This window comes from Pleurodeles waltl, chromosome 6, assembly GCF_031143425.1.
Source record: "Pleurodeles waltl isolate 20211129_DDA chromosome 6, aPleWal1.hap1.20221129, whole genome shotgun sequence".
Classification (NCBI taxonomy): domain Eukaryota; kingdom Metazoa; phylum Chordata; class Amphibia; order Caudata; family Salamandridae; genus Pleurodeles; species Pleurodeles waltl.
Window position 1 is genome coordinate 73,898,015 of NC_090445.1, and position 22,655 is coordinate 73,920,669.

At 42.7% G+C, this 22,655-nt stretch overlaps 1 protein-coding gene across 1 annotated transcript in view; it reads right to left on the reverse strand.

The window, feature by feature from the left end:
* Positions 1-22,655, reverse strand: part of LOC138299226 (E3 ubiquitin-protein ligase TRIM39-like) — a 102,409-nt gene that overhangs the window by 54,223 nt on the left and 25,531 nt on the right. The window contains exons 3-4 of the mRNA XM_069237357.1: positions 11,817-12,047; positions 1,536-1,558 (exon numbers count right to left, since the gene is read on the reverse strand). Of these exons, the coding sequence (XP_069093458.1) occupies positions 1,536-1,558; positions 11,817-12,047 (254 nt within the window). The remainder of the gene's footprint in view (positions 1-1,535; positions 1,559-11,816; positions 12,048-22,655) is intronic.

Sequence of the window (22,655 nt, forward strand, 5' to 3'; positions counted from 1 at the left end):
CTCTGCCCGCCTGCGGCACCAGCTGAAGACCATCCAAAACGCCGCACCCAGACTAGTACTCAACCTTCCTCGCCATATGCACATCACACCTCACCTCCTACAACTTAACTGCCTCCCCATCCAGAAACACTGCCAGTTCAAATGCTCACCTATGCCTACAAGGCACTGCACAACCACCCTCAACCCCCGACCACACTTCATTCAATCAACCAGGAAACTCCACTCTGCATCACTCGCACACACACCCTGCATCCATAGAAGCAAGACAGGAAGCAGGGATTTCTCTTAATTGGCAGCCAAATCCTGGAACAACCTCTCCCAGCACATTAGGACAGGCACTTTGCTTATGGAATTCTGCAAGAAACGGAAAACCTGGATCTTCGAGTGAACCATCTTGCATAGCCTGTACCTACTCAGAGCCTGGACACCCTCATGAGTTGCACGTTTGCTCTTTACAAATCCAAATTACATTACAAAGATAAGGAAAGGACAAATAATGTATATGGTGGGGAAAATCAAACTGTCAATTGTACTGTACAACACTAAATATGTTCATGATTTATGTGATATATAGTAAATGTGAGTAACTAATATACCAACGCGCTGAAAGTTACACAGTAAGAAAAAGGAACATTAAAAAACTGACTAATATTACTGTTAATAACTTGTCATTATATAGCACATTATATCCCCCTTCTAAGTGCTGTACAAATTAGGGTTATAACCCATTGTAATTATATTTAATTTCCCAATGTCAGAAGGAGGGAAGTATGAGTCTGCAGGTCTTTAGAATACTGTATGGTTCAGCAGCAACCATCCAACCCAGTAAGCCATACAATGAGTATTAAAATACTGCTTTATAATATATAATATGCAAATTAAGATGAAAAACAGAATCCAAGAAGGGGATATTAAAGTAGAAAAGAGAAAAATTAAAGAGTTAAAGAAAAAACAAAGGCAAAAGATAGACTAGAAACAAAGAAAAAGAGTGGAGTATAAATAAAGGGCAAAAAAGACAGACATAAAAAAAACAATCTATACAATAAGCAAAAAGTAAGGTATGGACCACATTAAGAGAACAGAAATTAGTGCATGAAAGTACAGGAAAAGCCAAACAGCAAAAATAACATACAAACAAGAGGCACATACAGGAGAATTTAAAATATAATCTAAACTGATAGAGGAAACTATGAAAAAATAAAGGAACATTACAAAAGGAAAAATAAACAAAGGGGAAATAAATGGCAAAAAATGAATAAGACGATGAAGAAAACAAAACAAATATAGAGGAAGGCAAAATTATAAAAAAATAAATATAAAGAAAAAACTATGATCCTACATCTCCTCGTTGAATAGCGTGTTTCCAAATCAGCATGGTCGCTTTGCTTTTCGCACCTAATTAGAATATTCTGAGCTATTGGAAAATGGGCTTACACGAGGGCAAAAACACATAAAGAAGACTGCAGTATGACAGAATTAATGTTAAAGACTCCTCTTTATTTTATATGGTTATCTGTCAACTAAGATAATCGTACCTGCTCAAAACGATCTTCGCATCCTGGGGAGTGAAAGAAACAGATCAACATGTGACAACAGAGTTTACGTTCAAAGTAAAATTAACATTTAAAAGAAGTTACTCACATATGTACTTATTACAGATAACTATATAGAAATATAAACAAATATGTTAATAATTAACACACATTTCTATTTCTGACCTTCGCAGATAAAGCATCAAGCAGTTACTTGATTACCCGTTAATGCATTCAATTCAATTCATAAAGCTTTATTCGGCACATATAAATGACCATGAAAGCAACAGTACATATTTACAAAGACATTGCAATTAAAACTTACAGTTATTAATTATAGTTAATGGCTCATTGAGTAATTCATAAATATATAGAATGCATAATAAAATACATTAAAAACTCATGCTTTTCCTGGAATTGATGCACTGATTTAAAAAGGTGGCAGTATAAAAACAAATATCTGCCGATTGCAGATTAAAAATTAAAGCCATAGCATGTTTAACTGTACGTGTTCCGTATCTAACAAACAGAGGTTTCAAAAATACTATACGAAAACATGTATACAGTTTACAGAACAGCAGAAGGTGCACAGTGCTCTGTGTAGATACATTATCGCACCTACATGGCCCAATCGGGTGTTTCTTAATATTTGGATGGGCTACTAGACAATGTGCCATCCCAAATCTTAGTCTGGTTAGCACAAATTTATGTGAATTCCTAGTCACCATAGTTAGGTAAGATGGAAAACCCTCCATTAGATTGTATCTATTATAAAAAATGACGGAGGACAATGATCCGGCTATGATTGCTCGTTTCCTTTCTGCGTAAGTTAGAAATATACTTTTCATTTCTAGTTTGGAGATCGTGGTTGCTGCACTAGGATTATTTAAAATATTCAGATTAAAAATGTCTGAAAAACAGACAACAACATATTTAACCCAGGGAATATCTCGATATTTATCCAAACGTAAGCAATCCTCAACAATAGTTCTGTTAAGTAGCTTCTCATCGCCAAGCCAAAAAGACCGCCAGATCATCAATGGTCTAAGTGATATCAGATCAGTTAAATAATTAATGGCTAATTCGCGATGGCTTAATTCAGTTGAGGCAGAGATGGGCAAAAACAGGAGCTTTTTTAAAAACATATTTTCCTCCAACTGTAAGTTGTAGGTACAGCTATAACCTCATACTCCTGCCCCATACAGAGCAATAGTCACACATCTAGCTTGGTAAATCTTGTGCATATCCCTGGTTCGACGATCCCCAAGTTTTGCAGCAAATCTAAAAATACCATAAGCATTTTTTGCCATTTTATTCCGGATGTTATTAAATTCATTGTTCCATTTCCTGTCGTTAGAGAAGGTAATACCTAGGTAACAAAATTTATCCACCTGTTGCACCTTTTCGCCGTCTATAAAAAGGGCATTTAACATTTTGGCTTTAGCTCCGCAGGTCATTGTATGCGTTTTTCCCTTACTGATTACTAGTTTTCTATCTTTAATAAAGGAGGAAAAACTATCCATTAGTCGTTATAATCCGACAGGTGTTCGAGAGAGTAAAACAGCGTCGTCGGCATATAGTAACACCGGCACCGGAACACCGTTGATCTGAGGAGCATCAGCATTAACCTTTTTTAAAATATCATCAATTCCATTAATAAATAAAATAAATAAAAGAGGAGCCAGAACACAACCCTGTCTAATTCCTCGTGTAACACAGATTTTTGGAGTACATTCTCCTCTGGTTCCAAAACGTACGTTGGTTTTCAATTTCTCGTATAACCTAGCGAGGAAAAAGATTATGCCTTCTGGGGCTCCTAAATTTAACAGAGTTGGCCATAAAATGGAATGATCTACCATATCGAATGCGCTGCTCAGGTCAGCAAAACAAAGATACAGGGAACCAGGTTTCGCTTCAGTATACTTCCCGATCAGTAGATCAAGATTGATGCACTGGTCGAGCGTACCTCGTCCCTTCCTAAAACCATACTGGCTATCAGCCAGTATGCTATCCTGCTCAACCCATTCCTCAAATCTTACTAACATCACTCTACTCATAACCTTGACTGAAGAGTCAAGGAGAGAGATCGGGCGGTAATTCTTAGCGTCAGATCTACTTCCCTTTTTATGAATTGGCACAATGATTGATTCACCCCAAGTTACAGGGGCCTCGGCACACACAGCAACGTTAAAAACAATGGTTAAAAGGGGGCCCCAGACATCTGGCGCAGCTTTATAAACGTCTATAGGTACCCCGTCCGGACCCTGAGCTTTCCCCCCTTTGCTAGCTCGTATACCATGTTTAACCTCACTAACGGATATATCCAAAGGCAGAGTAGGCCACTTATTGGGACTAGGATCATTGACTTTATCAGAGTCAAAAATGCTGGAGAAATGTGCAATCCAACCATCACTAGAAACATTAGAAGTCAACTGTGGTGTTTTTTCATCCCTTAAAAAAGGCGAGTTGACCGTGGCCCAAAATAATGTACAATTTGATAATTCAGCAGCTTGGTTGAGGGAATCCCAAGCCTGTTGCTGCAGTTCACCCTTCCTCTGTTTGAGCGCACATTCATATTTCATTCTTAATTTATTTACCAGTTTTTTGTCCCTGGGCCTCGCTGCTAAAGCCTGTTTGAGGCTAGTTAGTGCAGAAGTACAAAGGTGATTGAACCATCTCGGTCCGTTCCTACTTTGCCTACTATTGCAACTGGTAAACTTGGCATCAATAGCTTTATTAATTTGGTTAAAACAATATAAAACCCTCTCAGAGTCAGATCTATTTTTTAAAATAGAGGCAATGTCCAGCAGGCTCTCATTAATTATGGAGCTAGTTAAATCATCGGCTCTTTCACCAATCCATTTTAGCCTAACACCGTTAGTCCTATGTGGTTCTACATTAGAAATAATAATTCCCACATCCACCGAACTACCGGTCCAAAGGGTAGTGTCCAAAATAATACGGTTGTGGTCACTCAGGGTAGTTACTTCAATTCTTGGTGGTTCACAGTAAGAACTAATATTAGAAGATGTGATCACATGGTCAATGACCGAGCTAGTGTGCCAATTTTTAAAAGTGGGAATGGGTAAACCATTAACATCTTTACAGCACTCCACTATTTCTAGGTCATAGCAGCCCATAAACTTATGCAGTGCTTCCCCATAACTGTTATGTCCAAAATGCGGGACATCCCAGCCGGCACTGTTAGTAACCCCACAAACCCTTTGTGTAGACAAATCGCACAGAGTAGTATTGAAATCCCCTACCCAGATGAAGTCAAATACAACATTCTGTTCCAGACATAGATTTTCGACAGCGCCGGCTAAGTCTGTTACTACTTTGACCCGGGTAACATCAAAAATGTTATTATAATAATTAATCAATAAAACATTATGGTCTTTGTCATCCACAAGCCAGAGGATCTGCACAAGGTCCCCTACAGGTATATACTTTTTAACCACAATAGGACGACAGATCGTTACAAGTATAAGGAGACCGCCTTTCGCTCTACCTATACCACCTCCCAACGCCGGTAAATTGTAAGAAACGAATCCCTCATAGTTAACATCATCTTTACACCATGTTTCTTGAAGACATAAAATGTCATGGGCATTAACAAACGTTAACCATCCCGGGTCCCTCTCCTTTGATTTCAGCCCTGCCACATTCCAACAAACAATAGAAATAGTATCCTTACCCCTAACACAATTACTATCAGGCACCATACCATTGTTTCGTCCCCAATTCGCAATCTGGTTTGAATAGCTTATGTCCCCACAACCGGGCGGTGCCCTTATATCCACCGCCAATTCAATTTCTGTATTGTTGGGCAACTCTTGGGCCATGGTATTGTCTATACCGATATCCACACAGGGCATAATAATCACCTGGGGTAAGAACTGCCCTCCCTCATTAAGTCAATCATTTGTATCCAGAGAACTTAGGGGTTGAAACCGGTTTTGCATTGAAATATCAGGGTATAGCCTGTGTGTAGCAGGGCATAATCTGCTACCTCTACTCCCATTAGGGGCATTATTATGATGGCTGTAAAAGAAAGCAAGCGAGCGGACACACACATTATTATCAGTAATTGGTAATGAGGCAGCTTTTAATAATACAGTGGCAGCATGTTGGGGGTGTTTAAAGTTTATAATGACACAGTCACCACTAAAACTTTTCTTAGAGCTCCCTATCCAATCTACCCTTCTGGTAGTCAAGACTTGATCTGAGAGTTCAGTTGGAAATCCACAATGCCTGTGCATCCAGGAAACGGTTTTATTTTTTAAAGACTCGTGGGTTTCCTGATGGTTCCCCTTTACAACAGGGGGAACATTAGCTAAAACTACCACATATGGTGCGCAATCAGGAGGGAGATTAATGGCGCGCCTTCGCCTTACCTCAGTCCAATCCTCTTTTCTATCAGGTATTAAAACAACCTGGCTATCATTACAGGCTAAGGGCTGTGCTGTCGAGTAGTTTTGTACAACATTCCTACTAGTATCAAAACCTGTAACATCACCGGGGGGAGCAACCTGAGTATCATGATTGTTTATTGTTATTGGGGCTGACACACTATCTGCTTCCACCAGTGTTTTTTTGAGGAGATCGCCTAATCTATTAACCTCCGCGGTTAGCTGATCAATTTTTACCATAAGAGGTTTGACAATACCCTGAATCTTTGAGTCAATAATACTTACTAAGTTATTTGTTTTTTCTGCATCTAGTTTAACGTCGTCGATATTTGCCGTATTATCCTCATCCTTATCTGGATTCTTGAGGGGGCTAACTAATCTTTTTTTTGCGGGCCGAGCACCCCCACGTTTAGTCTGGGTCTTTCTACATGCTCTAACCACTCTGGGTAGTGGGGTGGGTGGGTGTTGCACTATGGGATCAGTAGAAGCCTCTAGATCGACTAAAGTAGAAGTATTCTGCATAATCATTTCCCTATCAGGAACACCGGAATTAGTGCAGACACTACTACTGTCATCCAGAGCCAATGGAGCAGGTGAAAGTTGCACACTAGATAATGGGGGGGGGGGCTGCTAAGCCCTAGGGATTGTCTCCTCTCGCAATTAATTTTACTAACAATCTTCACTAAATAATTATCCAATGTCTGGGGTATAGAGGGGACTTTTTGCTTTGACATGCTTAGCAGTCACAAATTATCACTTTTAAAATCGAATAAGGCTTTTCCCAATTACGCACAGATAATAAGATGATAAGGGCTGCTTGAAAATATAAATAAAAGGCCGGTTAGCCTCTTGAGGGCCCCGCTCCCCCGCTCCCCTAATGAAACACGAAGCACCCCAGTCCTTACTGGAAACAGAACCTGAGTGTCGCTTGGGATATCAGTCCTTGCGGGCTACGATGATCCCTTACAGGCCTCCGGAGCGTGCCGGTGGTACCGAGTCCTTTACGAGATGCCGGGCTCAAACCCTCAGTCCTTCTGGGGAGCCAGGCGTCCGTGTTGAGCGGACTGAGTGCCGTCAGTCCGAAAGTCCGAAGTCCGAAAAGTCCAAAAGTCCAAAAGGGATGCGGGCACAGACAACTCAGTCCTTTCCGGTTATCCGGGGAATTGGGTCAGTCCTTTTCCCTCTGCGAGTCTCCGCATGTATCCTAATTTACGGTTCCCTGTCTTCCTTTTCCCGCTCTCACGCTCCAGCGGGCAATGTCGGCAATGTCGGCGGCTTCTTCCTGAACGTCACCTTGGGCAGCTGCTTGGGCTAAAAAGGGATGCAAGGATCGGTGCGGCCTACCGTGAGTTGTGCGGCCTATGGGCCCCCGAGACCCGGCACAGGCACGGTCCTTTACGAGGCCTCTCGCAGGCCGCCGGCTTATCCTTCCGTCCCCTTGCGCCGGGCGCTGGAAGGCGAAACTGGTTGCTCCGGCGACGTTTTGGTCTTCTCTTGGTAGCAGCAAATGGCGGCTATCTGTCTGTCACAGGCGCGGAGTTTCCAAGGCTGGCAGGGCGGCGCGTCACAATGACTGTGGCAGTCTATTCCCCCCCGTAGAGGGCACCTCTCCCTGCACTGGGTTTACGTTGGGCTCTGCGGCGGGCACGGAACCTCTTCCGGGCTAGGGGCTCACCTGCACTACCACAGGGGAGTGCGCCATGGCGGCGGTGTGTTTCTACGGCCCTCAGCTCCTCGGCAGTGCGGTCACTCCCGGCCCTTGCCCTTGCTCCGCCGAGACTAGCCTTCTCCCCGGCTGCTCCTCAGGAAGGAGCGGGTGAGGCCTCGGGAGGGTGGGGAGTGGTTCGTAAAGGCACAGAGTACCCTCCAGCAGTCGTTGCCCGTAGCAGTCCCCCGGTCTCGTACCTGGGCGGCAGGGCGTGCGGGCACTAGCAGGCACTAGCAGGCGCTCGTCGCCCCGAGGAGCCCTCCCTCGGCCGGCAGCAGCGCGGGGAAGGAACCCTGCCTTCTCCTCCACGGCAGAGCCTGTCACGCCGTCAGAGCCTGCTTCCCACTGGTGCTGCCTCCACTGACCCGGAACCGCATTCAATCTAATAGAGCTCTACAATAATCGTAAAGAACACCACTATAACAAAAGTGATAAATGATCCTTCCTGAAGATAAGATTAGACCACATACATAAAGATCAGATGATTAAGTAAATTCTAAATACTTCACAATCAGTTTCCTAGCTTCTCCAGGACCCTTGGACTCAGTATGGAGCAGGGGACCTCTATCTCTGGGCACAGGAGCGGCCACTGATAGCGGTGCATTAATGCATGTGGAATCTATACCCTTCAATGCCTCTCCATGTGAACCCCTCACAATACTGCTACTTTTTTGTTCCTTGAAAGTTTCTTCGCCACTCCATAATCTTGTCTAGCATGGCACATGAAAGTCAACAGGAACGGATGCTATTAGTGTTAGAAATTGGGTCTCTAGCTGGCACAGGTATGTACCCTGTCCAAGTAGGGACCACAATCCTAGTCAGGGTAAGTCAGATACACAACCTAAATTAACCTGTGTTCACTTTCTAGTAGCTTTGGACAAAGCAGGCAGGCTTAAGTTAGAAGGCAATGTGTAAGGTTGTTTGTGCAACACACACATGCAGCAATGCAATAACACCACAAAAAGGACTCCACACTGATTTAGAAAAATAGGTCGTTTTTATCTAATAAAAATATGACCAAAACAGTACAAATCCAATTGTTATAAGAACTGTTTACTCTTTTGCAGTGCTTTAGACAAGTTACTGAACTCAAGTAATGCAGAGAGAATTGAGAAATGCTTGCTCATCTCTTAGAAATGATACGGTAAAATCCTCAGCTGCTAGCGTGTCTCTTAGAAATTATATGACAAAATCCTCTGCTGTGCTTCACTCCAGAGAGAGACTGGGTTTGAATTAGAGCAGTGGGGAGAAATGCAGAGTCAGGTTGAAGGTATTCAGCACCCTGGCAGGCACTTCGTGCTGTGCTGAGAGGAGAAAGGCCATCCAGTCTGTGGCCGGTACTGCCGTCATACTTTGGGGAGTGCACTACGGCTTTTGGTGTTGACATGAGCGCGAGGGAGGGGTGGAAAAGGCTGTACAGAATGTAGTGAAGCGATTACTGCCAGCGGCGCAATATGCTGCCATGAGATGATCCGGCCCCCGGATCCGTCTGTACCTATGGGAAGGCTGCTATCACTGCCAAGTGTTGAATACGCTGTGAGGCGCCCATGCAGCTCTCATTGATTGGGGAGGAGGAGGTGTTCTCTTCTCTGGTCAGGTCACAGCTTCACGTGCACACACTGTGCTGGTTGCAGGAACACACCCAGTAGTCCAATGAGCTCCAGCAAGGAGACAATTGTCGCTCAGGAGAAGTTGGTGCACCACTGCTGATGAGAGAGGTGCATGGGGCAAGGTCTTTGATGTCCCAGGGACCTTGCAAAGAACAGGGGGTAAGCCAAAATGCCCTTGGAGTCACCCTGGAATTAGGTATAGTTTAGTAGTCCTTTAGCAGGACACAACAGGGCAGAGCAGCAGTTCCTGGGATCAGTTATATCTGGCAGAGTGGTGATCCTGGCACACATCAGTCTCAACTCCAGCAGAGTTTCCTTGAATTCAGAAATATACTAATTTTAGTGTGTCAGTGACCTTGTACTTTAGAAAGTGTCTTTGATGGTGGGGATGACTTCAAAAGAATTGTGTGAAGTGCACAGGCACCCCTTTCAGCTCAGCCCCAACTTCAGACTATCAGTGGGGGGTAATCAGCCCCTTGTGTGGACTCTGGTCACTACCATTTCAGATGGAGGTGGGAGCCCTTCCAAACATCCTCCCCAGGAAGACCCATCAGTAAGCAGATGAATGCAGATGCAGTTGACTATCCTGTGTTGTGGTTGTCTGAAGTGAATGCACATGTGTAGCTGTCACCTAGCCCTGGACAGATGTGTACTGGAGATAGGCTGCAGGCACACAGGACAGTGAGGGCAAATGAAATGCCCACTTTTTAAAAGTGGCATTTCAAAACTAGCAATGATAAATTCTCTTTACTGATAAAGCTGAATTTATCATGACCATTACAACGGTACAAAACATGATGCAGCTACTCCTCTCAGGTCAGGAATTAAAGCTTAAAAGTATCACAAGGAATTTCCAATGCTGGCCTATGAAAGGGGCAGGCCTCACAGTTACGAAAAACATCTATGGGAGTATTACCATCATATGAACGGTTTAAAAGTACATGTCCTGCCTTTTACTTACATGGCACCCTGCCCTATGTGCTATCTAGGGCCCACTTTAGGTGTGACTTATATGTAAGAAAAGGGGAGTTTAAGGCTTGGTAAGATGCTTTAAATGCCAAGTCGGAGAGGCAGTGAGGCTGCACACACAGGCTCTGCAGTAGCAACCCTGAGACATGTTCACAGGGCTATCTGAGTGGGGGGCACATTCAATGCTGCAGGCCCCCTAGTAGCATTTACTTTAAAGACCCTGGGTATATGGTATACCACTTTACAAGGGACTTACATGTAAATTAAATAAGCTGATTGTGGATACACCAATGTTACCATGTTTTTAGGGAGAAGCACAAGCACTTTAGCACTGGTTAGCAATGATAAAGTGCTCAGAGTCCTAAGGCCATCAAAAAGTTACAGCAACAAAACAGGCAGGAAAAGGCAACGAAGTCTGGGGCAAGCCCACCTTGAGGATACCTGGTCTACCAATTACCACAATCAATGCCTCTATGAGAAAAGGCATTGTGCTAAAAGCAATGAAATGAGCAAGAGTGACATAACTTCTTAGACAAACTAAACTAGTTGCCCCACCCAACATACTCAACATCCAACTCAGTTCACATTCTTGCACGAAAACAGTCTACTGAGCCACCGTGGTGGTCAGTCAAGGTCCCTGTAGTGAAACACTTGGCCGCTTGGCTTCACTCTACAGTGCAGGAGCCCTGGGAGTAGAGCTGCCAGGTTCTGAAGCAGGTGGACCACTGGTGTAACCAGGATGGAGACTAATCCGTCTCTGCTATGGGTATACCCATCTGACGGTCCGAAAGACTAGTGGCCGTCGGAGACTGACCTCTATATTTGAATCTAATTTAGATGGCCCGATGTACAGGTCAGTCTTCACGCCCGTCACTGCCAGGGAAACCCTGCCAGTAAGGGCCAGTGAAAACTGCTCTATGCTTACCTCACCATCTAAGAGAATTCCATGGTGAGGGGAGCATTTTTTTCCAAAAAGAAAGTTCCATCTTAGGAAAAAAAGACCAATAAGTCTGACGGAGTTTGACAGAGCTACGATTCAAACTTTAATTTAAAAAAGCACGCACAGGAACCGCTGTGACAGCGGGTCCTGCAAATGCTTGTAAAATGACCGCCTGCTTGGTGATCATGTCTTAATTTGGTAGGCAGATTACCCTCCACCTGGCGGACATTAAATCCTCCGCCAGGTTGAAGGAGAACACTCAGTCTGCCAAAACATAAACCGGACCAAGAGTTTCATTATCTGGAGATATGGGTTGTTTAAAGATATACCAGATAACAAAAAAAGGTGAATAATATTGGTAAAGACATCCTCTCAACTTCAGAATGCAATGCTCCTCCAGTGCCCAGCTGTGTTACAAGTAAGAGTGTCAATATCCTGTGTCTCTGTTTTATCTCTTATCCAAATTCCTTTTCCCTGGGTTTACTTCTAACCAACTTATTACTTTGTGTATATTTTGTAGTGGGTTCAGAGAGTTACGGAAGCATACAATGCTCCCGCTAGGTCTGGCTTACAATATTGTTACTTTCTGACACTAATGAAGGTATGCTGATCTTCTTGTGCTGTAGAATTATAATCTTTTCTAACCTTCAATAACTCCACATCCTGCTGCTGACACTTCAATTCTATCTCAGTAATCCAACTTCTTAGGACAAATTGCTGTTCTTCTAATTTCGTTACTGTTTCTTTGATGCTCTGCAGACTTTTCTTCTCTTCCTCCTCCAAGTTGCTGAGGTGACGAGATTTTTCCTTCTCCAGAAATGTCTGGAGCTCCTCAAACTCACTAGTGATTTCCTCTCTCTGGCTCTTGAACTTGATCTGCAACACAAAAATAAATCATATATTCACAATGCTACCACCTCAGAAATATGTAATACATTTATCAAGTGACTCTGGGACTGACATTGGGTTTTTTGTCAGTCACTAGATTGAGGGCCAACATATATGTCATACCAGAGACAGAGGTGTCCAGCAGGACAGCAACAGGCATAGTATTTTTGTGCTTCACATGGACATCTCATGTACTACTATTTGATGTCTTTCTAGAACAAAGGTATAGTATTGTTGTCTGTGAGAGAACAGAATTACTGTATTTAAGGTTTTATTAGAAATCTTTATGCGCAAGATGCAATTGTATCCTAGAACTAACCACCTGTCTTGAATTGCACTGTGGCTACACGGGGATGCTGATCTTAAGGCGCAGTAGTTGTCCATCTGGCGAAGAGATTCAGATCATGGTGGACACTGCAGCTTTTTAGCTGATAAAACGCCTTTAGCTTAAGCCTCCCTTACATGGGAGGGTGAAAGACAGATGTGGTGCCATGGCTGGAAACAGCAGATGTATTTACAGAGAAGTGTACTCCATATGTAACTTATGATGGCATTTTTGAGAGCCCCAAGTGCAATGGAGGAGAGACTGCAGTCCACAATTAATGTGACACTGCTTGGAAGCAGAGAAGGGGGTAATATTTTTAGTGACTTCAGTTTGTGAGAGAAAGATCTTGGTCAATTGAAATCCCATGATTTGGCATTGAACTGGAGTTGGGTCTGAAAGTCTGGTGAGAGATTTCTATCCACAGAATGTCTGATGCAATGGCAATCTGGTTCATCCAACAAGAGTACGAATATTGGAAAAGGGAAAAGTCCTTTTAGGGTGAAGTACATTTGGCTTTCATCAACATATACCAAGGTCAGTTGTACCGCTCTTGATACACACTTTACAATACATGATAAATACATTACAAGATAAAAACTGGCTCTAGATTGCTATCTGTTTCCTGAAAACCGCACAGCCTATGAATTTGCACAAATCCATGCCTGGCAAAACATCAGTGATATCACGGCAAGGAAAATATTTCTAACTACATGGGCGACAGTATGAATTCTCAGTCTAAACGTCCATGTACAATTCTATGCAATAGAAAAACCCTGAGCTCATGCTATGTGAAGCAAGCAGTAACTAACCTAATAGGTCCTGCACTTTAAAAGAGAGTGTGTGTGTTTTATTCATACTCCGCTTACAATACAGCACTTCAGGTTCCATATCAAGGAGCGTAACCCACAGCGAGGAGTAGTCTCTTTATTATTAAAGGTTGAACATCCCACCCCTGCACTATTTTCAGTCTTACTCCTGCAGGGAGCAGCCCAGGCAGTGCAGTGCCTACTCTGACCTCTACCCGTCACACCTGCATTCCAAAGTCAGAGAAGACACTGAGAATAGTTGTGTTTTATGCAGCTACTGCTTGCCATTCCTATTCCTATTTCTGTACTGCTGGAATACAGCATGTGTAAAACTCTGAGGCCTCTGGGAGTATAGCTTTCACAAAGTAAGGGTGGGCTACACTATGTCCGGTACTGCTTGGGCGACTGAAGTCCACCAATACCAGTGATCCGGGGTCACGTAAGGTCTTACAGTTTGGTGAATTCAACATGATAGAGACCATGATAGATCAACTATTTCCAAAGAACTGCAGGTCAAGGTGCTCTGCCCCATGTGTGTAAACATATCCAGACTGTGTGAAGTTTCACAGAAACCTGAAGAAGAAAGACCTCAAGAGGTTTCTGGGTAAAGGCCACTTACAGTGAATCCAGCAATGGCGGAGCCCCTCAGAGGCACCCCTCGATGGTGCACCCCAAAGAAATGATGGCTTCCTAGAATTTAGCAACAATGACATTTCAATCAGAAGCATTTTACTAATCAGCAATAGCCATTCACCTCACCTATCAATGAGAGAGGACTGGTTAACATATTTGACCTTAAACTAGACTGCCATCCCTTGTTACATGCGCACTCTTATTGGATTGTCAGTGTGGTTCTTTGATTTGAAAGAGTTGTTTCTACTTGACTCCTACAACAGGGACAAACACACTGGTGCCAAGTGTGTAGTCAAGATGTCAATTGTAACACAGCACAGCCCTCTGTGCTGTCACCCTGTGCACAGCGAAGTACTAAGTAGTTTTTATTAGTGTTGATCAATCTTGTTTTGAGTTTGTGTCTTTATTCTGTAGCAATAATACTTCTATGTTGATTGGTCAATGATTTTCAATAATCTTCATTATATTGCAGGGGTTTAAGAGACAATCTAAATATTGTAACAAAAAAATACCAACAATTCGGATTCTTCGCTTAACTGTCACCTCAAAGCATTTCAGGTGCCTCTCACCCTTTGTCAAGAAGACTCATTAGGCATTAGGTATAAATCTCCATATAAGTGTAACACATAATAAATCTCTTTAAAAATAATTCATTTATTTTCATGGAAAATAATATTGGTAAAGACATCCTCTCATGCTTATATAGGGAACATGACATTTTGTTTCATTGATAAATATATTTTTCTCAATAAAGTGTAAATATGTGCCTCATTTAGAGTGTGTACACATACCACAGTGTTTAAGAATTCTCTAATGCTGGAGCGCTCAGTGCTCTGTGTGGTACCACTGCCTATCGAGCCATAAGTCTTGTTGATCTCTCAAGATCTCTTGCGACAGGTCCCACAAAAGTAACTGGTAGAACCAGTGCAAATATGTTTTGGAGACTCTGGAGAGAATGTTGTACACTTCCTGCATGTGCGTGCGTGTACGTGTAAAAAGAACTAGACCTTCAACAGAGGACAGCTATTATATTGGATGTCAGAGTCTATAAAAACACGGCGTCTGATATTGTGGAAAGAACGGTCATACAGTATTGGCATTCACATGTGTTAGACCAGAGGTCTTCAAACTTTTTAAAGCTGCAATCCCAGCCCCCTTAGTGGGGAAAAAAAAAATCATCCGGCCCCTGCCCTGACTTTTTCCAGATTATTTTATTAAACTGGCAATGTTTAAATACATCTAGACTTATTTAAACATTGCAGCTAAGTTCTGCTACTGTTTCAAAAAAACAATCAAACACATGATGCCAAACACTATTCTGGCCAGGCAGGCCTTACTAATGCGTAAAGGTATCAACAGTGTGATTATTAGAAGTGGGTGCTTTGAAGAGCACTTGGCCTCCCTCCCCTTTTGACACGCCCCCAGCTTGGGTGTAAATGACAAAACGTGTAGGAGATGGACCATTACAGAGCCGTTTACTGCTTCTCATTTTTTTCAGCTTAAAACAAAGCCCTGTTGTCAGCATAATGCTTCTTTTCACCAGAGCCTGGCATACCCATCCCCCAAGATATCTCCCCCCCCAGAGGATCACTTTAGGGCCCCCCATTTAAAGTCCCCGTGTTGGACAGTATTCTTCAACTATACCAATTTGCCCAGTGCTCTTTGTATGTTGTCTGTGTGTGCCTACAGACTGTAAATCTTGCCTCTGGTCCAGATGCAACATATTTAACTTTGCCGCCACCAGCCAGGACTAGACCTGTGAGAAGCAGCATAAAAGGTGCAAGTGGAAGCTAGTCAGATAGCTGGCATAGGTCAGTCCTCGGAGTCCTGGTTGCACTACACAGTGAGGGTGATACCCTCTGAGGGGAAGGCAGGCTTGTGGGTCGGGCAGATCAAGGTGGGACAGAGTAACAAGGTAATACTGAGGTGGTTGTAAGGTTAAACCTAATCCTCCACCCCCTTCAAGGGCAAGCCACTAAGAACAGACATTGAACCATATGTCACACAGCACCTGTTAGAAATGACCATCTTAGGAATATGCACAGATTTTATTACAAGACCAAAGACTACTATTATGCTTTCTTTTCTTGTATTTATTTAAATAGCAGACAATATAACTACAGTTCCATCATGCTTAGAGAAAAGAAACTACAGTATGCAATCACAAAAGCAGAAATCCCATTATATAAGAGCAACCCTAAAATATTTAGACTGAGAGCAACAAGTCCTCTTCTTTCTGGTTGCAGTCAAGATAAGTACTTTAACATCCTTTACTTCCTAATATAATTTCATTGTTTTTATATTTCTGCTGTAGTTTGGTTAATAGATATTTTTGCCTGACTTTACCACTTGCTTAGTGCAGTCCAAATGTCACTCACGCACTTGCTGAGAGATATTCTGCTCAGGAGCCTTACTGAGCCACATACTTGCTCCTCCTTTGCACCCGCTCCTCAGCATGCTGCAGCCCTTCAATATCTCTCTTCCTCTGCAATGTGTCAAAAGGAAGCCGAGATATCAGGGGGTCTCTTCCTGGCTTCGGCAGCCCACAGAGCTTTGTTTCAGGAAGCCAGTCCCTTCGTCCTTGGCCTCCCTCCCTCCCGGCACCACGCACAGAGACTCACCAGTTGTTGGAGCCTGCCACTTCCTCCTTGATTTTCCACATGCAGTTCTCAACTGTGTAAATTTAAGACTGATCCTGTAATTGTTTTTTAAAAAACGCTTGGGTATTTAAACTGCCCAAATCTGTAGTAATTTATAAATTTCAAAACACATTAAATTCATCATAATTGACAATTTTATTGCCTCTGCAAGTCTTTTAGAACTTCAGTTGGTTTTATTTATAATGGAGTCAATTACTGAAGAACAGGTGGCTCAAATCATCAGAGACAATATACATTATTTTGTTAAAAGACTCTATACAGCAAGATGTCTCTGGTTCTCTGCCCAATATTTCTAAGACAACTGAAGGTTCTGTGCAAAACATTTGGCACAAGATGCTAACTCAAACGCTATTAGTTCAATTAAAAGGTTAAAAAATATAATTTAGAACAAATGGATAAACTCAAAGACTCTCCAAACTTAGAACCTCTCTGTCGAACTAAATTAAATTACTTATTCATGTTGTACAATCACATGATATGGATAAAGATGTGGGTGACATAGATACTGGACACAGATGCTCCAGAAAAAATTATTTGGCCTGGGCCTCTGGAGAAGAGGTGAAAAACTTTTCTTAATAGGCAAAACAAACCTTTGGATAAGAAATTGCGTAGCAGAATCCAGTCTGAATGTCCTTGTCACCTAATAACATAACAGCTACTTCCACAGTACATCAAAATATGCTGCTTTTTTTCACCAAATTTGGAACTGATCACAAAAAAGGAGCAGGTAAGTCATGGAAAAATTGGTAGCACAGGATTTTTGATTTTACTTGTCTTCTTACAGAAATTCTGGATCTATGAGAGGAAGCAGGATTTGAGGGCACACAAGTGGACCCTTTAACCTTAACCAATTGGGCACAGAGAGTGATGTGTATTTTAGGCAACGCCAATTCAGTTATGGGGCAAGAGCATACTCTTAAAGACGATCCATAAATTGGAAACTTTGGCAACTAAAGAAACGGGTCAGGGAGCTAATGGACTACTCTTTGGTATTGCCTTTATCAAAGAACTGAACCATATGTGGCTACTTTTGCATCAATAGATAATGTGCAGTCTTTCTTACAAAACATTTTTGGGCATCAGAATTTTGACAGGGCTAGAAAAATGGCAGGAGCATCTCTGCGGGCCATTATACCTCAAGAGGTGGAATCAACCAAACCAGAGTCTCCTTTGGATCGCAACAAGACCTCAAATGACAATCTTCCCCTCGGCCTGTCATCAGCTTTAAAACTTTCAACAATTACGTGATTTACCACCATTTAGAAAAAGAAACAATCCACATCAGGGATTCACTACAGGACAAAGACTGGATGGTACATTTAGATCTTCAGGATGCTTATCTACCGATTCTCTAATCATTCGGGAAACATCTACAATTTGAGGGAGACACATTTTTTCAGTTCAAAAGACTACCCTTCAGTCTTTCTTCGGCACCTTGCTGTCATAATGCACATGAGAGCACACCTAAGCTACTTTCTTCTTCTAGCTCAGGAAAACGTCTAATTGTTAACTAATCTAACAAATTTTGTGACTCTTTTCCAGAATCTGGGATTTCTTATCAACAAAGGCAAATCTCACACAACTCAATTTTTGCAGCTTCCAAAAGAACAGGTTTCTCTCATAAAAACATGCGTCATGTTTTAACTCGAACCAATTTATCTCTTAGTAAAAACAGTGGGTCTGCTATGATCTTCGATCCAGGCTAAATTGTTCACATTCCCTGCATTATTGAGCCTTTAAAAGTTTAAAAATGTGCTACCTCTGGAAGAGTCTCTCCTATTTCAATATTATTCAATTAGAGCAAGAGTCCTGTTCTGAACTTCAATGCTGGTTAGACCACTTAGAAACATGGCAAAGCAATTTTCTCTACAGCATCAGATCTTGTTTTAGAATCCATTGCAAGCTGGACTGGTTGTGGTTCATGATGTGGGCAGTTCTTGACTGGCGGCACATGGTCGCAAAAGGGTCATCATTGCCCATTAATTGTTGATGCCCGCAGACTCCTTTGCAAAAAAACACAAAAGTTGCTGTATACGCCTTTATATGGACAATCTCTCAGCAGTTGGGTATATAAACCGTCTGGGAAGTACAAGGTCAAGACCATTGGCCGAACTAGCCCAACAGGTTTGTGACTTCTACTTTCAAAACAAAATCTCAGTTTAGTCAGAATATCTACCAGAGTGTGTAAATACAAAGCAAATTGGTGATCTAGGTATCTTCAGTATGCCCGAAATGTTCTTCCTACAACTTTCAAAAAACATTTTCCCAATTCAGTCCCTTTGCAACAGACCTCTTTGATTATCATTTAAATACTTAACTTCCTTCTGTACAGTTGGAGACTAGATCCACAAGCTCTGGCAACAGACGCTTTCAACTAGGCTGATCTCTCCAGCTAAATTATACTTTTCCCCCTTGTGTAATAATATCTTGAGTTCTCCCCCAGTTCGATGACAAAAAGCCCACTTACTATTGATCACCCTGTTTTGGCAGGGTCAACCCTGGCTCCCTTTGGCCCTAGAACTATCAGTAAGCATACAGATCAGCCCTTTTCTATTCATATAACATTAGTGGTTCATTTTCTAACCACCCACAGAAAGGCATACAGGACGGTCAATACACACAGATCAGCAATATCAGGAGAGCATAAATATACAAGTGGAAGGTTAACCGGTGGGTGACTCACTTTGATATACCATCCTTTAAAGGAGGTAACATTTTCTAACCCTCCATCACCAAAATAAAATCTGTTGTTCTCCTAATTGTTTCTCAATTGGTCTGACAATACCTCTTTATCCCTGAAATTACTGTATGAATAAGTAATTGTCAGACTTAGATGTCTCTTCTGTTCAATATACCTCATTGGGTGTATATTACCAGGTTCGCAGAAGAACCAAAACATACTTAGAGCCTGATTTAGATCTCGGCGGACGGAATACTCTGGATATACAGTCTGCTGTATTATCCAGTTATATATCTTTGTAATACAACGGACGGGATATCCCATCAGCCAAGATCTAAATCAGGGCTTAGGCTCTCATTACGAGTGTGTCGGTCTTAAGACCGCCACGGGCCCGGTGGTGAAGAGCGCGTATTACGAGACTGAGCCAAACCGTCACAACGCCACCAGTACAGTCTGGCTGGAGGTGAGTACCTCCGGCTCGGCGGCAGCGGTAACAACGCCGACAGTATTATGACTCGGCAAACTGCCAGGCTTTCTGCAGTGGTCACCCCGCCATGAAAACCCTGGCAGCAAAGCACCCGACGCCAGGAATCCCCATTCTTGTCACCGGCACACACACCCCCACATGTCCACACACCTGGAAACACCCACTCCCACCCATCCACACACATGTAGACATCCCCAACCGCACGCATACTTCCAGACACCCCCACTCGCTCGCAAACATGCACTCAGCCACCCCCATTCACACACATACACGCACTCAGCACAGATGCCCCGACCCCTCTGCATACAAACACGCACTCCGACACACACCCTCCCGTCTGCTTCCATTCAGACACACACAGCCTCCATGCACAGATACATACACACATTCACGCACACCCATACTGCTACACATACACACACAACACCCCACCCTGTCTCGGAGAGGTGGCCGTCCAGGAGGGGATGGGTGTCCGCGCTTCCACCGCCAGAGCCGCACCACCGTTCAGGAAACCGCTGTACCGTATTATGTATCGTAATACAGTGGGCGGAGTCCTGTTGGTGTGGTGGTGGAAACGTCTTTCTTCTGCCGTCGGCCAGGCTGACCGTGTCAGATTTCCAATCCGACTTAACTCGTAATATGGCGGTCTTCTGGAAGCTGCGATATCAGTAGTCTTGCGAAATGAATGCTGAAGTCGTAAAGAGGGCCTTAATGTCTGTTTTCTATCCTCATAGCCGTCTCCAGCCTAAACAATGTGTTGGAAATCCTTTACAAGGATATATTGCTAAAATCAAAGGTTTGAGAATACTCTCCTTATTACAGCTATTGATTTCTTTTAGATCTCCTCACAATTCTGTTTCTTCACCTAACTTGACTCCCTGGCTCAAGTAGACCATGAATTTGGCAGGCATCTCATTTTTTGGAGTTCATTCTACTGAATGTGCCATGGCATCTAAAGCCATTTGGGCTGATATGGGTCTGGACGACATTCTCACATCTGTTGATTGGTCAAATGTTCCACATTTAAAACACTTTTTTGCAAGCCTATTTCTCTTGTCTCTAATTCAGTAGTTGCTATGCTTTTAAAGTAGCATAGTAGGAGCCCCCCGTCTTGTAATAAAAAGCAGAATTTCTTAGCTTTAATGAAAGAAAGAAAGTCTTGATTTTATTAAAGGCACAAGTATTAGCCAATCGCATTCAGATTTTAACCCTCACTTTCTTTCCTATAGTGCCTGTCTCAACCATAAACCAGACTGCTAAAAAGACTTCCAAACTGGAGATACCCTAGAAAGACACCATTATTCAACTCTTAATCAGTTCTTCTCTTATCACAGGGACTTTGGCGCTACAGGCAGTTCTTCTGCGCAGTCCCAGCATAGTCTTCTTCTTGAGGATTTCGCTAGAGGCCTTTTTAATCTACTAATGCCTTTAGCAATCGTTATGGTCCCTGTTCCTATATCACAAAGTTCTTGATCAGCTCCTGCAAAAACCAGGGACTTGCAGCTCCCAGTCAAGAGAAAATGTATACAGTTTTTCTTAAATGATTATTTGTTGCTTTTGTGACTGTAGTTTTTTCTCTAAGTATGATGGAACTGTGGTTTATCTTGGCTGTCATTTAAATGAATGTAAGACCAAGAAAGCAGAAAAGGAGCCTTTAAGTGCTTAATACAAAGCAGGACTCTTTCACAAAAGCTAATAAAATCTCTATTTTTGTCTTCTTTTGCTGAACTTGTTTTTTGTTGGCTATAGAACGCTCTATTTTACTCCAGTTAACCAGTGGTAAAGTGTTTGATCTCTTTTCCTCCCAAACATGGTATAATAGGTATAACCAATTAGTACATTTAATTTACTTGCAAGTCCCTAGTATAGAGTATTATATGTACCCAGGGCCTGTATGTTAAATGATAACAGGGAGCTGCAGCACTCATTCTGCTACCCATTAAAGCTGCACTGTAAAACATATCTCAGGCCTGCCAGTGCAGCATGTAGTGCAGTTTAAAACTGCCATTTTGGCCTGCAAACACACCTTTTGCCAGGCCTATACCTTTCTAAGGTAGTCTCTAAATGCCAGTAGGGCAGGGTGCATGATATTTAAAATGTAAGCTATATATATTTAATGTTTTACATGTCCTGGCAGTGAAATATCTCTAATGTCGTTCTTCGCTGTGTTAGGGCTGGCTCTCCTCTAGAATAACAGTGTTTTACCCTATTACATTTGATAAGTGCTAAATTCAGTTTGGGAGCAGTTAGAAAAATATTGCAAGGACTCATTGTAATACTAATTTAAACTCGAATTTAACTGTAAAGTAAGAAACAGCATTTCCAAAAAGTTGGCATTTCCCTGCGTAAAGTTTCTGGAGCCTTTCTGTGAGAGGCCAGCTACCCTTGGACTGTTGATGGCTCCTGCAATTGGAAATGTGTACTGTTTCCAGACACAGAACCGTGGTGTGCAGAGGTGTTGTTGTTCCCTTGGCAGGATGAGCTGGGAGCTGTACCCTGCTGTCTGAAGGACGAATGGAACTGCTTACCTTGCACCCAGGGCCCAGATGTGACTCCAAGGGTCAGTTGGCTGACCACCTGTTTGAGCTACCGGAATACAACAAGCTACAATAGGCCTTTTTCTGTAGCTGCCCAGCGGCAATTGGACCAGGACTTAATACTGCTGTTTGGTCTCGGTCTGACATTCTGTGAATCTCTTAGTGCCTCCTTTGAGGCACTGGTAGCTTTAAAAGTGTACTCCTGTGATGGACTGGGTTTTAAAGGACTAAAGACTGAAGGTACAATCTTAAACCAGGGTGAACCTGGTTAATGTATCAGACCCATGATCCGTTGCGGTCATTGTCTAATTGTGCATAGGTCTTTTTCTACCGCAACCATTGATTATCACTGGCACTTTGTGATTCTTGCCACTATTTCGCCTTAAAACCCAGAAAATTCATAACTCCAGTACAACCCACTGGAGTTTTGTCATTTTGGTATAATTTTGTTTATTACACTTTACTTTT